Raw genomic sequence first — 15,634 nt, forward strand, 5'->3', positions numbered from 1 at the left:
TTCACTCCTTCTTTGTCAACCTCTCTTGCCACTCATTTTCGATCACCCTCACTGTCGTATAGATAGGGCTCATATGCCACTACTGTACATAAGAATTACCCCGTTTAAGCAGATAAGAGACACTAGAGTAGTGTCACACTATTTGTACATTTAAATCCCGATACCAGTTATTATCCTTAACATCAGATACTAAAGAGATTATCTCTTTCTAAAATAAACAACAGTCTCACCATACTCAACATCTCTATCCATCTATATCACACTCACCTCCAACCCCATCCACTCCCACCACTCACTTCCGCATTGGCCTATGGAATATCAATGGCCTTCAAGCCTCCTTGGTCGATGATATCCTCCAACACTACTTATCGAAGACTACTATGTAGATACAGTGGCTGAAAAAATTGTCCAAACCTATGCCAGTTTTTTAAGTTTTTATTCATACCGCAGCTTTTGCCATATGTATCGTCCGAATTTTTTTTTATATGAAAAGTACATTCTCTTCTCTACCTTGTCGCGAAATCTCGAAGATCGCATTGCAATTCATCGCATTGCATTCAGCATTTCAACATGATCGGTCGGTTTGGACAATTTTTTCAATAAATCTGAAAATAAGAAAAAGTGCTTTTTCAGCCGTTTTTCTTCCTTGCTGGTACGAAAAACGCTGGCGAAATAAAAATATCTTAATGGCAACGTCCTCTAAAAAATATACACGAAGCATTCCAGGCAGAATCGTGCAATTCATGAACGCCATTAGCTCCAGGTTGAATTTGGTGCATAATGGGCAGATCTGGGGGACCGCCAGCACACTGCATCTTTTTTTTGAGCACGTTTTTCATAGTACCGCGACTTATTTTTTATTCATAGAAAAAGAGAATTTTTTTCTCTACGCTGTGCCAAAATCCCGAGCATTTTACTCCAATTCATCCTAATGCCATTGCCAATCCCGCATGTGCTCTTCATTAAGAATGGTGCTCAAATGACATGAAAAAAAAGCAGCCGAAAAAGCCTGGGAAATAATGTTGCGGTGAACAAAAACCGTGCTGCCGTGCATTTTACAGCCTTTCGGATCATATTCAGGCTAACGAAAATGCTGGAAGAATAAAATCTGCTTACGCCATGTGGTCAGATTAACCTCATGCTTGTCATAAGCGCATCCTCCGCATTTCACTCATCATGTCAGATCATTTACCGGGAAATAGCCACAAGCCAGCAGTAATGACGTTCTTAAGGCTCTCACTATGCAAAAAAAGGCACCCGGAGGTTGTTAAGCTTATCAGGAGTACGTTGATCTGCTATAATGAGTGAAATGCGGAGGGTGCGCTTATGACAAGCATGAGATTAATCTGACCACATGGCGTAAGCAGATTTTATTCTTCCAGCATTTTCGTTAGCCTGAATATGATCCGAAAGGCTGTAAAATGCACGGCAGCACGGTTTTTGTTCACCGCAACATTATTTCCCAGGCTTTTTCGGCTGCTTTTTTTTCATGTCATTTGAGCACCATTCTTAATGAAGAGCACATGCGGGATTGGCAATGGCATTAGGATGAATTGGAGTAAAATGCTCGGGATTTTGGCACAGCATAGAGAAAAAAATTCTCTTTTTCTATGAATAAAAAATAAGTCGCGGTACTATGAAAAACGTGCTCAAAAAAAAGATGCAGTGTGCTGGCAGTCCCCCAGATCTGCCCATTATGCACCAAATTCAACCTGGAGCTAATGGCGTTCATGAATTGCACGATTCTGCCTGGAATGCTTCGTGTATATTTTTTAGAGGACGTTGCCATTAAGATATTTTTATTTCGCCAGCGTTTTTCATACCAGCAAGGAAGAAAAACGGCTGAAAAAGCACTTTTTCTTATTTTCAGATTTATTGAAAAAATTGTCCAAACCGACCGATCATGTTGAAATGCTGAATGCAATGTAATGAATTGCAATGCGATCTTCGAGATTTCGCAACAAGGTAGAGAAGAGAATGTACTTTTCATATAAAAAAAAATTCGGACGATACATATGGCAAAAGCTGCGGTATGAATAAAAACTTAAAAAACTGGCATAGGTTTGGACAATTTTTTCAGCCACTGTACTGTATACCACAAAAAGGACTGGTAGTGTTGGAGGATATCATCGACCAAGGAGGCTTGAAGGCCATTGATATTCCATAGGCCAATGCGGAAGTGAGTGGTGGGAGTGGATGGGGTTGGAGGTGAGTGTGATATAGATGGATAGAGATGTTGAGTATGGTGAGACTGTTGTTTATTTTAGAAAGAGATAATCTCTTTAGTATCTGATGTCTAAGGATAATAACTGGTATCGGGATTTAAATGTACAAATAGTGTGACACTACTCTAGTGTCTCTTATCTGCTTAAACGGGGGTAATTCTTATGTACAGTAGTGGCATATGAGCCCTATCTATACGACAGTGAGGGTGATCGAAAATGAGTGGCAAGAGAGGTTGACAAAGAAGGAGTGAAGCGGTGATTGGGATTAATTATCTTTAAAGTGTGCTACTATGAGCTTGGGTGTGTTCACGTTTGGCATTGACCATATCAATATCAGGATTAGAAGCCTTTTCTTTGGCAGAGGAAATGGGAGCACCTTGGCAGGAACTCAGAATGCGAGAAACATCTGCCTCATTAAAGATTGCATATTTTAGAAAGGAGCGGGCAGTAGGTGAGGCAAGGTGATAAGGAAGGCGGGCCATGGCTTTTTCGCATCGACTATAGTGAAGAGTCTCGGTAAACAGGTGTTGTTCCTCAAGTGGTAAACTTTTGATTTTGGGATCAGTAAGATGGACAGGAGCAAGAGGGTCAAGATCAAGGAAGGGCTTAATGGTATGCTTTTCAAGTGTGGCAAGAACAGAGGAATGGTACTAGTTGTAGATAAGAAGTCCAATAACAGAGTGAGCAGGGAAAGTTATATCTGGAATTCTATAGGGGTCGATTCCAAGGCGGCGAAGATGAGAACATGCTTCTTAGCAGGTGAGTCTGCAGGAACAAGGGATATAGAGGTACTGGAAGGCACTAGGGCCTTCAGCTTCCTTGAATGTACAGACTGAAGCAGCCAAGCTTCTGAAAGTGTGCTTAACATGTGGAGAGCGAATTTTTTTTGGACACAGTGGCCCAGGTGAATTCATCAGAGCCCAAAGGTGTAGGAGTGGTTGCAGACATGTTACAGCCTCAGTGTTAGGGGCGGAAATAGGGACAGTAGGCTTAGAAGCACTAGCGGTGGTAGCAGCAAGTTGGGCTTTCAACTGAGTATTCTCATCATGCAGCTGTTGGTTTTCTTCAAGGAGGTGATGGATCTGGTCAAGTTCAGTATGATGTATAGTGACTTGCACAGTCAGGTAATTAATTGGGCCTGCATGGCCGCAAATTGTTCAGGTGAAGTGGTGGTAGACATTGAGTTAGGATGCGACATCAGCAGGCGAAATTCAGAATTGGAGTCCGGTTCAGACACAAAAGGTGGTACAGGGATTGAAGTGGTTGCCGGAATATGGGATTCAGCGATGGAACTGGCTGAAATCAACGTTGTGTTTCTTTGATACACTTTCCTTGAATTGGAGACATTTCAGAGAAGAATAGTGGTAACGATTTCAAACTTCAGGAATAGGTCGGTAGGCTGTGGATGCACAATGTAGCAAATAATGATAGATTGATAGAAGGGATTTAAGTGTGGGTGGAACAGGCGTAATTCCAGCTAAAAGTTTTCCCGCTATAAAAAACGAGAAAAGTGATGAAGAGCGGAAAAAGAGTGCAGCCTTAGCTCAGTCGAAAATGTATAAGTTTATTAGAGAAATGGATGATCGGCCTTGGGGAAAGCCCTCTACAGACCAAACCTCAGGTGAACAGAAGGAGAAAAAAAAGAGGAAAACGAAAAAAACACCTATCGAGTCGTAAGAAAGATGAAAAAGGAAAACAAAATAAAATCTAAAATGAAATTACAGGAGGGATCCGCTAGCTAGCAACTAACCTTTCAACACCAAGGTCTTTCTCTGCAACGTGCTTAATGTTTGTCGCAGTGGAAGGAAGAGGCCAGAGGGAGATCTGGGCATTGTTCACTAGGGCCACAAACAAAAAGATCGAGCCAGACTGCCTGGGAGTAGGATCAGTGGTGTAGTCACCGTTGGGATTGCAGAGTTGATCAATGTGCCAAAGAATAGTGCAAAGATCCGAACAGAAATGAGGTGACGCAGCAGAGCGGGAAGTGGGCAACAGATTCAAAGCATATTGATACGAACTCCAGTAAAATCTGATGGCAGAAATAGAAGGCTGTACCAGAGTATGGACGGGATCTTAGGGCAAAGTATTAAATGCTGCCATTTGGTATTACCAAAGCCACAAGCACAGGGACGAGGTTTACCTGACAACTAACCCATTCACCATCGCACAAGGCGACTGCGGTCAGGCCGAGAGGCAGGAACAAAGAGGACAGGGTCAATTTCGAGTGATGATTGGCACGCACAAATGAGCACACGATTGGTGGAAGGAAGAAAAGCGGTAAATCGAGTCTGGCGATATTGACGCAGCCAAGAGACAAGACGGGAATTGGAGAAGTCATCCGCAGGATGATCAAGATCAATCTGTCGCTGACGGAGACAGGAGAGAAGAGACAAACGAATGGAAGGTGAAAGGAGTGTGAGGAGGCAATCGTCTGGAAGGTATTCAGTACGGAGGCAGAATTATAACACCAGAGTGGCAGCACGGAAGGACATGTTGGGAAGGTTACACATGTGCTTGAGCACCTGGGTTGAGGAAGCCCAATCACCACTGACAGTCATCCGAAGACAACGATCTTGCACACGTTCGAGTTCAGCATCCTTTTTTTTTGAGCACGTGAGAAATGGCCAAACCATACTCGAGCTTGGGGCGGATGAATGCAGCGTAGATACGTGTACAGAAAAGCAGCAAAAAACTATTACGGTTAAGGCCCATGGCGTTTAACTGGGATATTGCAAGAAATGTACTTTGCGCACGGTGCCAGATCATGGAAGAGGCATCGATACCTTTGGAACGGAATGGCACACCAAGGTAGACAAATTCGTCAACAGGCGAGAGGGACTCATTATACAGACTTAAACGAACATACTGTATGAATCATGGTGTGATCCGTTTGTTCACTTTAATGAGTTTTGGTATGGTCTTGCACTAGTACAGAGTAAATAATAAAGTACATTGAATTATATTGATCTTGTCATTTGAGCTTGGTATTGTTCTCTAAGTTGCTGAATTGTATGCTTATGTATATTCTTGTCATGGAGACGCTTTACAGTATTGACGAACCGATTGTCATCTGTGATGTTTAATGTGGAGCCTAGTAATGCCATAGAACTGTCTAGATCACCATTCAATAGTTGATCTGTCAATAGAAGACGATCCAAAAGCTATCAGAAATTATCACTTTCTGTTTCACAGAATCCCCAATCTTACCCTGAAAAGTCATCAACAGGACAACAGCAACAAAATGAAGGATATCGTAGCCGCACAATGCATAGATATCCCAGATACGCAACAATGTATGGTAATGTACAACACCCCCAGTGAACAGCGTAATATACCACCGAGTAGAATACATTTCGCTGCATAAACCAATGTCATTCTACAACCAATAGACCATTACTTTTTCCGAAACAATATGCAGCAACACAGTGAGAACATTAGAAAATTACCAAATGACGGAAAAGCTTCGGTAAATAACGCTGGATTAGCCGCTCTTGTATGTAGAAGCTTTCCATGAGAGCCGGGAATCCAGGGATGAATAGATTGTGTAAACGATCGCGCAAAAACAAGTGAACCAGCACTGTGAATGCTCTCTATCAAGAGTGGATAAAGGAAGGAATTGAATTCAGCCGGTGAATAAAATAGCAAATGGGTTCATAAAGTTTGTACCTCTTCTTCGTAATACATGAGCAATATGGCGGCGATATTTGTCATTCCTTGGCAATAACCTACTTCTTCGTCATATACAGCAAAGGCTCGCAACACATTAAAGAGCGCTCGTTGACTAAGAGTTAGACTTTAGTGAAGATTTCTCGGAATAAATCACAGCGAAGCACCCACCCTGAACCATATCGTTCTCGAAACATGATATGACCATGCAACGTCCGGGGAATATCCAGATCAATTTGCCGTTCGTGAGGAGTACTTTTTGACAGCAAGTGCTATGATGATTTATAAGCAACAAGTCTTTGATGGTGTACCAATGTCTACGGAAGCTGTTTACCGCATACGTTTCGAGGAGTTTTTTGTCATCTTTAGCCGTTTGAAACCCATCCGTGCAAAGAAAGTACCTGTCACATAAAACGTCAAAAAAAAAGCCGATTAGTATACACGCGATTATTATACAAATGAGATGCAGCATCCTATGGTAGCAGATCTTTCGTACCATGCGTCCCTCCGCCAACAGTCAGGAATACCTTTGTAGACTCTTTGAATGAACTAAAAATAATATGCAGATCGTCAGTAAACGAGAAGAAGGGAAATCCGATCAGTCATTTGGCAATGAGACAACGCGATATTACCTTATTTGACCAATGAAAACCGTGTATGCCTTCTGCATTAACGGCTATGGCCATGTGGGCCCACTTTTCGGATCGCTCAACTTCTTTTGCCTTTTGTCTAAACAAGTACTGTTACCGTCAGCCATGAGCATGCCAACAAAGGAAGTGGGCTACAAAGAGTGCATAGAGAGTTGGTGGTGATAAAGCACGTACTTCTCGTTGAGCTCGCTTTTTTCGTCTTCCAAGAATCCATATCTAATAGACAAAACAGAGTGAGCGATGCTGGAGCGTGAATGGTGCCGGAGGCGGGTGTCTCAATAATAATAAGATAGAAGGACTTGCATTCAGACAACCAACCTATCTGTCATGGCGTACCAGCGTTCCATTTCCGCGGCGACATCAGGTACAACATTTTGTTGTATTTGATACTGTTTTTTGATATCTTTGGCGTTGTTAGGGTGGTGATCACCGGTGTCTTCCGATGGCTGTTGAGTGGCGTGTGGATCAGCGAGGTTTACTATATTTTGAGAAGGAGTGCTGGTTAGTGATTCACCGGTATCGGTAAATGTTGTGAAGTCTGTGTCGGATGATGATGTCGTTTTTTGGGATGGACGTGTGGAGGCCATGTAGGAAAAGAACCTTTTTTCTAAAATTCTTTTTTTTAGAAAAAAGGGACGACGAAGATCGCGTGCATGCAATGGATGGATGATCCACTCACGTGATCGAAGGGACATCCCTGAATGAAAAAGCAGACGATATGATTGGCTTACAAGGAATAGGTATTTGAGAACCGAAAAAAAAAGACCATATGCGAAAAGCAAGGTGCTTTTAGACTCCACTATAGCGGAGGATGAAAAAAGCAATGGGCTCGCATCAGGGTTTTGCTAAATGGGGAACTTGTCTTTCCCCTTATTTCTTATTAAACTCGACTCTTTAGATTCGCTCCCTGTATTCCTTTTTCTCATCTCGTTTCTCTTTTCTTGTCCTTTTTCCATGTCGCAGAGTCCGGTCGAGAGTCCTCAAGTAATGACCCTTTGTAACACTGCATAATCCAAATTGCAGTGGTTATCTGACACCTCATATTTCCATAGTTCAAGTCTCAGCAACAGACTACCCTCAACGGCTATGTTGGTTTCGACACCATCACTCAGCAGATTGAGAAAAAATCGTTGAAGCGTGGTTTTCAGTTCAATATTATGGTGGTCGGTAAGTTATTCGGTGATAAGCTCATCCGCGCTCCTTGAAAGAGTATATCAAGATCTCATCATCATCCTTCATGGATAATGAATATTCTGAATCTTGTGCTGCAGGTCAGTCGGGTCTAGGAAAATCGACACTGGTAAACACCATCTTTGCCTCTCATCTCATCGACAGCAAGGGACGTCTGAATGCAGATGAGCCTCCGCGTCAAACGACGGAGATTGAGACCGTGTCCCACTGTAAAGTTGATTCTCTTTTGGGTGGCTTTCTAACAGTTTTGTCGTTGTTGGACTCAAGTTACATTACTTAGATATCGAAGAAAACGGCGTTCGTCTTAAATTGAACATCGTGGACACTCCTGGCTATGGAGACCAAGTGAATAATGAGAATTGGTACGTTTGATCACTGTGTTCCTAGGCCATTATAATGTATTTAACATGCTTCATATCTTGCAGCTGGGAACATATCATCAAATATATTAAGGATCAGCATTCGGCATACCTTCGCAAGGAACTCACAGCTCAACGTGAGCGTTACATCCAAGATTCTCGAATCCACTGTTGTCTCTTTTTTATCACACCCTCGGGTCATTCGTAAGTGCCTAATATCATCCTGACTATCGCTCAAGGACCAAATCTCACAGCGAATGCCTTTTTTTATCAGTCTCAAGCCAATCGATGTGGTTGTCCTGAAAAAGCTCTCCGAAGTGGTGAATATTGTGCCTGTCATTGCCAAATCCGATTCACTGACATTAGAAGAACGTGAAGCTTTCAGAAAACGTGTAAGTTCAAGTGATAGTTTATTTCCGTCATCTTTATATCCAAAGTCTTTATGTATTCATCCATATGCGTAGATCAAAGCCGAGTTGGCTTTTCATAACATCACTCTATATCCATATGAAAGCGACGAAGATGACGAGCAAGAGAAGGCTCTCAACGAAAGCATAAGGGTAAATAGGGGTACAAAGATTACCACGCACCAAAAAAATAGAGGCTTTAAACATAACGGGTTAGTAACTAAATTGAAATAGGAGCTTATCCCGTTCGCGGTAGTAGGGTCAGAAAGGCATGTTATCGTAGATGGCAAAGCCGTCAGAGGACGCAAGGCACGATGGGGCGTTATTAATGGTAAGAATAAGTCGAAGGAAAAATCACAACAAAAAATAAGTAAAGAAAACCTCTTGATCTGACATTTCCGTGATACGATGATTGGCTTCTTTTTATTTTATAGTGGAGGATGAAAATCACTGCGAATTTGTGCATCTTCGAAACTTTTTGATGAGAACTCATTTGCAAGATTTGACCGAGACAACGGCTCAAATTCACTATGAAGCTTTTCGATCGAAGCAGCTGTTGGCTATCAAGGGAGCTGCGCAACCACCTGGCGGAACTCCCATGAGCTCACCCGCACCTCCTACCCCGGCGTCTCCTTCGACAAACCCGAATAGCAGCCCTGCTCAGGGATCTGCAAGGTAAGCAAAATAACACCGAAAAGTATCAAAGCGATTTGAGTCAGTGGAAAACAAAAATGAGGTGGTGATTTTGGTGATGGCTTTTCTCCTGTTTGTCGTATTATTATTATTATGGCTTCTTGTTGGATTCCAGTTGTGTTTTCCTTTTTCTCTTTTTCCTGTTTTCTCGCTGATGGAAATAAGCTATTGACATTGGAACCAATTTACTTATATGATTATCTCAGATCCGTGCCTGCTTTTGCCTAGTAGACCTGTTTTTATTCGTTTTTTGCTGCCTTTATCCATTCATTCGCCATCCCATCATTTTCTTCTTTTTATTTAAGATAGTCATAGTGATATTTATCCAAAAAAAAAGACATTTCCCCCTTTTTTCCCCTTCTTCTTTTTGTTAAACCGGCGATGATGCATCCTACGCCTATTACCCCATCCTTCTTATACCTTTATGGTAATTTCAAATAATATTGCACATGAGGAACCATTGCCAAAAAAAAACGAGCGGACAGAAAAGCTGCATATGTTTATTCAAAAGAAAAATTATGTTTGGTTTTTTTGTTCGTTTGAATCATCTACAATGAAGATCAGTAACATGCAGATAGGTGTACAAAACCCTCTTTTCCCCCCTTCCAGCAAAATTAGATGGAGAGCGGAAAATCAAGGGTCCATAACCACAGATGTGTGGAAAAGGAGGGGTAAGTGATGATGTAATACGAAAATCAAGTAGTTAACGACGATCCGAATGTGTAAGTGATGAGATGGTTAAGTGGTTAGAAGGGAAAGAAAAATGGGAAATGCATCAGGAATTCCAATGAGGTTCTAGTCGATATCGATTTTCCATGAATCGTTAGGGAAGTTCTTCTTGAGTTCCAGATCATGTTTATGCTTATTGGCCGCTCCGCGCTGAACGTAAGGTTTGAGACCATTGTCGAAATTTCTCATACAAAGAATTCCAAATAAACCGGTGACCACACAAATAGCGATACCGAGCCACACTAATAAGATCGCGTCGACATTAACAAGGTTTTTATCTCGCCCACCATCACGAGCAATAAGCTTACCAAGACAAATCCACGTATACCAGTTATTATTTGGTTGAAACGTCTGTTGAAGAATCAATGCAAAATGCACAATAACAATGCCTTGATATGTCACAAAAGTAATCATTCGACCCCTGCTTTCGGTACTTCCCTAATAGACGTTTTACACTGGATCAGTATTGCAAGGCATGTCTGGCTGGCAATCCATCCTTGGCATTTTGAAAGACTTACCGCAGTACGCGCAAAATAAAGCATCGGTAGCATGAAAATAGTCACAACAAGTTGGATGCCGGTTTCCCATTCTATGCCCGCCTGAAGAGCTCGCTGAATGATGTAAAATAATGATACCATGAATTCCGTAAACACATCGATCTTCAGAGCCAACACGAAGAATTGGAAGATACGATACATTCCTGAAAATAAGGAAACATATGGATTAATATATATTCTTACATTACAATCCCGAGACGGTGTCGTCGATAAAAATTACGTTGAATCTGGATATCGGCTCCAATCTTCTTGTAAATATTCCAACCGAATTGTCGCGACATTTCATAAGAAAGGTAACCCATGGCACAAGCAAATAAAAGAATGATGACACACAGTGCAATTTCAATCTTTTCTGCTATGGATAGTGGTAATGTAGAATAGATAGTGGTACTCAAAAGATTTAACCATTTGACACCGTCCACCACCTGAAGAGCTCCGAGAATAGCGCACAGAGCATTCAAGATGGCCAATGCGAGAATTTCGGCCGTATTTTGATAGATGGTCTAAAGAGAAATGTAACGTTTTATTAGCTTGAAAAAATAAAATAAAAAAATTGATACTCACAGCATCCAAAACCATGCCCAGGAACCAGACTTGAAACCCGATAAATGCAATATTTTCCCATTTGATACGTCCCAAACGATCTGCCGCTCGGATAGGAATATCATCCGCCGATGTAGATGTACTGGTCAACACACTCCCGGATTCAGGATGCGGGAGCAGATCGGCTTGCAGGGTATTTTGCGAACAGATCGCGATTTGCAAACACACAATGAAAATACATTGCAGAATCGCAGTGGAAATATATAATTTTGACCACCGGGTTTCTGTAACGCGAGAGACCTGTGGAAAGTACAAACAATATTAACGCTTAGGAGCAGGGAATAACAACAGAAAAAAAAAAGGTTTGAAGGCACAAAAAAGAAACCAAGGCCACGACGTACAATTTTATCAACGGACACCATGACAGCAAGAAACGAGGGTCACAAGCAAACCAGCTGCCTGTACAAAATATGGGAGAGGACAAGGAAATGAAGGGAAAGGGAATCGTATGATTAGAGATGAAGTGTAGGTAGAAACAAACTATCGGGGTCCATTTTGTTCACATTGACCATGAAATGTTTGTACGACACTCATCGTTTGTATGTGGTGATTTATTTTTACGACCAATGAATGCAGCTTTCGGTGGAGGATCTCCGCTTCATTCATGTCAATAAATTCGAAAAAGGAAACTCAAAAGTCTGGCGGAAAAGAGAGAAAATGTAAAGAAAATGAAAAAGGATTGAGGGAGCTATACGGAAAGCAAGATTTCCCCCTAATTTGGTGTAAGCTAAGAAATTCAACCAGTTAATGGCGCCTTTGGAAATATAGTCTTCATTGAACGTCCTTGGCAGACAAAACAAAGCTGAGACAAGTGAGAATTCGATAAGATTAATTAGTTTATCAGGCACCGCAAAATGGATATTGGTATGATCTACCGTAAACTGCAACCGTCATTACTAGGAATTTTGTTGTCCGCTTTGTTTGATGCGGTACTGGCATCGACTTGGAAGATGTTGTTACTGTCGGCGACATCTCTGTTCAATATTGTCTTGCAAACTGCCTTTTGGCAGAGCAAGCTTGAGTATAGATCCTCATGAATGGGCTTCAGCGATATTTCCTAATTTCTTGCATACTTAAGAAACAAAACAAAATTGGATGGAAGATTTTGAGTAACAAATCAACTTGGATGGGTATGCTTCATCCAAAGGGACGTCAAAAGCAGGCCTTGATGCCCACTTTTTCTTGAACTGAGGCAAAGCACCTCTGATGGCCTCTCAGCCGCCGTTGCCAAAGGCAGTTGAGACAATTTCTCAAAATTGGCCCCTTCCCACTTCTCCGGCTTCCTCAAAACTGGAAAAATAATAATGAACAATTTGAATCATTTAATTTCAGGGAACACAAAGCAGCTCTTGACCTTGCATTTTCTTCCACCCTGTCGTTATTTGTCCTTCCTCTCCAGCTGTTTACTTTTTTTAGGCTTTCTTTAATTCTTCCCGCCGTATTATTTCGTCATGGTTGTCGGAGCGGTGCAAAATTGTTTGGAGTTTGGCTCTATCATGGAGACTTGACAGGAACTGTTCCGAGGAACAATAAGAAGGAGTGCAAATGCTATAAATTGTTACTTGTGCTCAATGGTCGGGTATCTGTGACAAACCTTTCAATTTTCTGCAATCATTGCTTCCAGTAGATGATGTAGTTGCAATCCTTCGTTCTTGTTGATGGCGTAGCAAATGAATAAAGACAACTTTTTCGTCGTAACTTTGCTGGGTATGCTCTAGTTCTTCGCAAGTTCAAAGCGAGCAGGTGGACCCATATTCTCAAGCATTAATTAGATTTGTGGTGGATACCCTTTAGACCTTGTAATCTACGCTCGAGATTTCACAAAATGAGCGTATTTCTTTGAATGCATGATCAAAGCATTCGACTGCTTGTCATATCTCTTGACGCAATATTTGTCGGTAGACATTGTGGTAAATTTCCTATCACTACCTCCAGTTGGCCAAATTTACACCAATCGGTAAGCACGGAAGCATCGCTGAGACCGGGGTCAAGTTCAAACAGGTGTATGGATTCCAATTCTCATTCATGGAGATCCGTTTGGTAGAGTAGCAGTAAGGATCTATGGAAGCGTCGTCTGCCGAAGTGGGGAGCACTGTACGACTATATACATCAACGTACGTCATAAAGCTGATAAACTAGGTCTGATTATTAAGGAATCCACAACATGGACAGTGGCACTTGGCAGCTGCTATTTTAATTTTATCGCGTCGATTCGCCATATTTCCCTTGTAGATGGCTTTTCCCCTCAAAATGCACAATGCCAAGCTATTTCTTGATCATGCCATGATCAGCTCAAATTCTGGCTCTCGTCGAAACTTGGGGGTTCTCTCGCGAGGGTTGTGGCCTTCTCAGAGAGTTATTATGGCACCTTCGATTCTTGGGGTCTCTCGTCGCTTTTAAACCGCTGCTTATTTTGCCAGTCTCAACAGATCCATCTCGGCTGGTTGCCTGTCTTTTTTTCTTAATCTTGAAAACGACTAAATGGATTTGTATCATCCGATGGGAGGCGTAAAGAAGCGAAGAGAGAACACTGTATCTTTATTGCAGGAATAACGCGTGGTTTTTGCTGGCCGTTCACTCGGAGTTCAGGGAAATCGGCACACCTTGTATTCACCTCCAATTCTCGACGCATTGCCCTTATCGAGCCTTTTCCCATCACTTTTCATAAAAAATGAACTCATTCTTCTGTCAACTTTATATAATCCACTCTGTCGGGTTATCATAAAATTCTGCTTCTCTTCCCCTTCGGCATGCTGTCGATGTCAAAGTCCGGAGCATCGAACCCATTTGGAAAGGCGGTCATTGAAAGTAACAAGGATCCGTCTTTCCGAAATTAAATGAGATTGTACCGGGTGCGCACAGGCTGGCAGTTGTCACTTGCTCTCTCTTTCAGTGAAGTCGATCGAGTATCCACGCCGAAAAAAGATTGCGCTATCAACGGAATACAAATTTGCCCGTATTTAGCAAATTGATCCATTCTTGGATGAGAGGGTCCATTGTGTGCTGTAGCTCTTGCTGCTCCAAGTCTCCATGACTTGATCAACTGTGACTGGACCCGACCTTGCAGAGCTAAACTATTGTAGATGATTCAGAGCAAGAATCATGATATTGTATAGGGAAACACGAAGTATTCATTGTTTTATCAGCGAGATGGCCATAAATAAAAAGCGAGTATGCAAAGTTTAATTGAAAAAATCTGGGTAAAAATTTTTAAGAGGCAAGGTAATTGTTGAATCAAAAAAGCCAGAAAACCAAAGGATGAGGGCATACAAAAAAAAGCTGGATGCATTAGACAAGCCACACTTACTCATCTTTTGTTTTTACTTACAAAAAAACCGTTTTCACAGCATTGCGGGAGCCGCCACCGCACGCCGCCAAGACATGGGCTTTGTTCAAGTTTTTAAATTATAGAAGCACATACAGCAAGTATGTGATCCGGCATAACATTCAAAAAGTAAGGCACTTGAGCACAAATACATTACCTTTCAAAAAAATTCATGGTTGGACACAAAAAAAACTTTTCGTTGCGCAAAAGCTATTGTGAAGGTTCAGTCGTTGATAGCACAGTTGTAGTCATCATGAGTATACGTTCAGGATGGGTGATTTGAGCAAATGTAATGAAAATGAGCAATAAAAAAAATGTATGGCGCGATGGATGGATGGTTTTGCGCAAGAAAAAAGAAAATAGATGTGCGATGAAGAGAAAAGAAAATGGATGGAAGATGCGTCGTATTTTATAGACATGAAAAAAGAGGCGATCCCTCGTACTGTAGTTAAAACCTTTATTGTTCCATAATGAAGCAGGAAAAAGACGCCATGTGTCTTTTCTCATCGCTTCACGTAATATTTATCCTTTGATAAGAGAGTGTGGCCTCATCGCATGAAATAAATGCATGAAGTAGGTCCGAGATAATGTTAGAGAGAGAGTGATCGGGATGTCTTTATTCAAGTCTTCTTATGTTGGCTGATCGGATACACAGGTGCACATAACTTTCGTACAGACGTAATGGATGGCTCGTTAAACTACTGTAGCTTTCAACTCGTATTATACAATTTATTGAAAAACAAAGTCATCCTCATGAAGCATGAAGGTGGCCTCTTCTTTTTGATGAAGGAAGTCGTCAGTTTCAGCGCATTTTCCCTCCAGGATTACGCAGGCATTCTACAAGGCCAAGGTAATATAACGAGATCCCCCACACTCCCCGCCAATAAAGGACCAAGTCATGATTTTTGCTTCCTTGCAACTTATTTCATTATTATTTCTTCATTTCCCGAGCAAATGAACTGAAAGATGAAAAAGACATTAGGAAAGTTAACGAATTTATCGGGATTATAAAAAATTTTGCCAGGGCACCGTATGGGACAAAAAAAAGGACAATCAAGTATTCTCTACTAACAAGCTGTACACCCGCTGTGCAATGGATGCCACCTGCTACTGGACGTCACCCCCTTACATTGAGCGACATTCGTCAGACAAAAGCCTAACGCATACGGCATAACCTGGGCGAGACTCTTGATGAAACTTTGGTATATTAATGTCAATACTCTGGCATA

At 41.7% G+C, this 15,634-nt stretch overlaps 5 protein-coding genes across 5 annotated transcripts; 1 reads left to right on the forward strand and 4 right to left on the reverse strand.

Annotated features, from left to right (window-relative positions):
- Positions 1-2,138: 2,138 nt before the first annotated feature.
- Positions 2,139-3,361, reverse strand: BYT42DRAFT_591013 (uncharacterized protein; the record flags this gene model as incomplete). Its single annotated transcript, XM_051570513.1, has 5 exons — positions 2,139-2,206; positions 2,400-2,401; positions 2,426-2,875; positions 2,903-2,933; positions 3,018-3,361. Coding segments are annotated over 3 exons (750 nt in total), but the record flags the coding sequence as incomplete, so codon positions are not given.
- Positions 3,362-5,364: 2,003 nt separating this feature from the next.
- Positions 5,365-5,773, reverse strand: BYT42DRAFT_506531 (rab-GTPase-TBC domain-containing protein; the record flags this gene model as incomplete). The annotated part of the gene is made up of 2 exons (XM_051565099.1): positions 5,365-5,601; positions 5,672-5,773. Coding segments are annotated over 2 exons (339 nt in total), but the record flags the coding sequence as incomplete, so codon positions are not given.
- Positions 5,774-5,876: 103 nt separating this feature from the next.
- BYT42DRAFT_506524 (rab-GTPase-TBC domain-containing protein) lies at positions 5,877-7,128 on the reverse strand (the record flags this gene model as incomplete). The annotated part of the gene is made up of 7 exons (XM_051565098.1): positions 5,877-6,006; positions 6,063-6,163; positions 6,226-6,292; positions 6,388-6,440; positions 6,524-6,631; positions 6,712-6,757; positions 6,860-7,128. 7 exons carry the CDS (start codon positions 7,126-7,128, stop codon positions 5,877-5,879), a joined length of 774 nt encoding a protein of 257 aa, XP_051418029.1.
- Positions 7,129-7,410: 282 nt separating this feature from the next.
- On the forward strand, positions 7,411-9,667 carry BYT42DRAFT_591023 (Septin-domain-containing protein). The gene is made up of 9 exons (XM_051570514.1): positions 7,411-7,525; positions 7,594-7,708; positions 7,813-7,941; positions 8,013-8,094; positions 8,158-8,295; positions 8,366-8,483; positions 8,556-8,651; positions 8,733-8,829; positions 8,933-9,667. The coding sequence occupies exons 1-9, from the start codon at positions 7,496-7,498 to the stop codon at positions 9,175-9,177; spliced, it is 1,050 nt and encodes a 349-aa protein (XP_051418030.1). The 5' UTR covers positions 7,411-7,495; the 3' UTR covers positions 9,178-9,667.
- On the reverse strand, positions 9,668-11,551 carry BYT42DRAFT_591027 (uncharacterized protein). The gene is made up of 6 exons (XM_051570515.1): positions 11,422-11,551; positions 11,042-11,320; positions 10,698-10,980; positions 10,439-10,620; positions 10,229-10,358; positions 9,668-10,162 (listed from the first exon to the last, which is right to left on the reverse strand). The coding sequence occupies exons 1-6, from the start codon at positions 11,440-11,442 to the stop codon at positions 9,987-9,989; spliced, it is 1,071 nt and encodes a 356-aa protein (XP_051418031.1). The 5' UTR covers positions 11,443-11,551; the 3' UTR covers positions 9,668-9,986.
- Between the last annotated feature and the right edge of the window lie 4,083 nt (positions 11,552-15,634).

The sequence above is a fragment of the Radiomyces spectabilis genome (genome assembly GCF_025331425.1).
Source record: "Radiomyces spectabilis strain NRRL 2753 chromosome Unknown BYT42scaffold_25, whole genome shotgun sequence".
Lineage (NCBI taxonomy): Eukaryota > Fungi > Mucoromycota > Mucoromycetes > Mucorales > Radiomycetaceae > Radiomyces > Radiomyces spectabilis.

Coding starts and splice junctions, on each gene's coding strand:
- BYT42DRAFT_591023 (XM_051570514.1), top strand. CDS start 7,496: ATGTCGCAGAGTCCGGTCGAGAGTCCTCAA. Junction 7,709..7,812: donor GTTCAATATTATGGTGGTCG/GTAAGTTATTCG, acceptor CTTGTGCTGCAG/GTCAGTCGGGTCTAGGAAAA. Junction 8,652..8,732: donor CTCTCAACGAAAGCATAAGG/GTAAATAGGGGT, acceptor AAATTGAAATAG/GAGCTTATCCCGTTCGCGGT.
- BYT42DRAFT_591027 (XM_051570515.1), bottom strand. CDS start 11,442: ATGGTGTCCGTTGATAAAATT. Junction 10,621..10,697: donor AGCCGATATCCAGATTCAAC/GTAATTTTTATC, acceptor CCTTATTTTCAG/GAATGTATCGTATCTTCCAA. Junction 10,359..10,438: donor TTTATTTTGCGCGTACTGCG/GTAAGTCTTTCA, acceptor AACGTCTATTAG/GGAAGTACCGAAAGCAGGGG.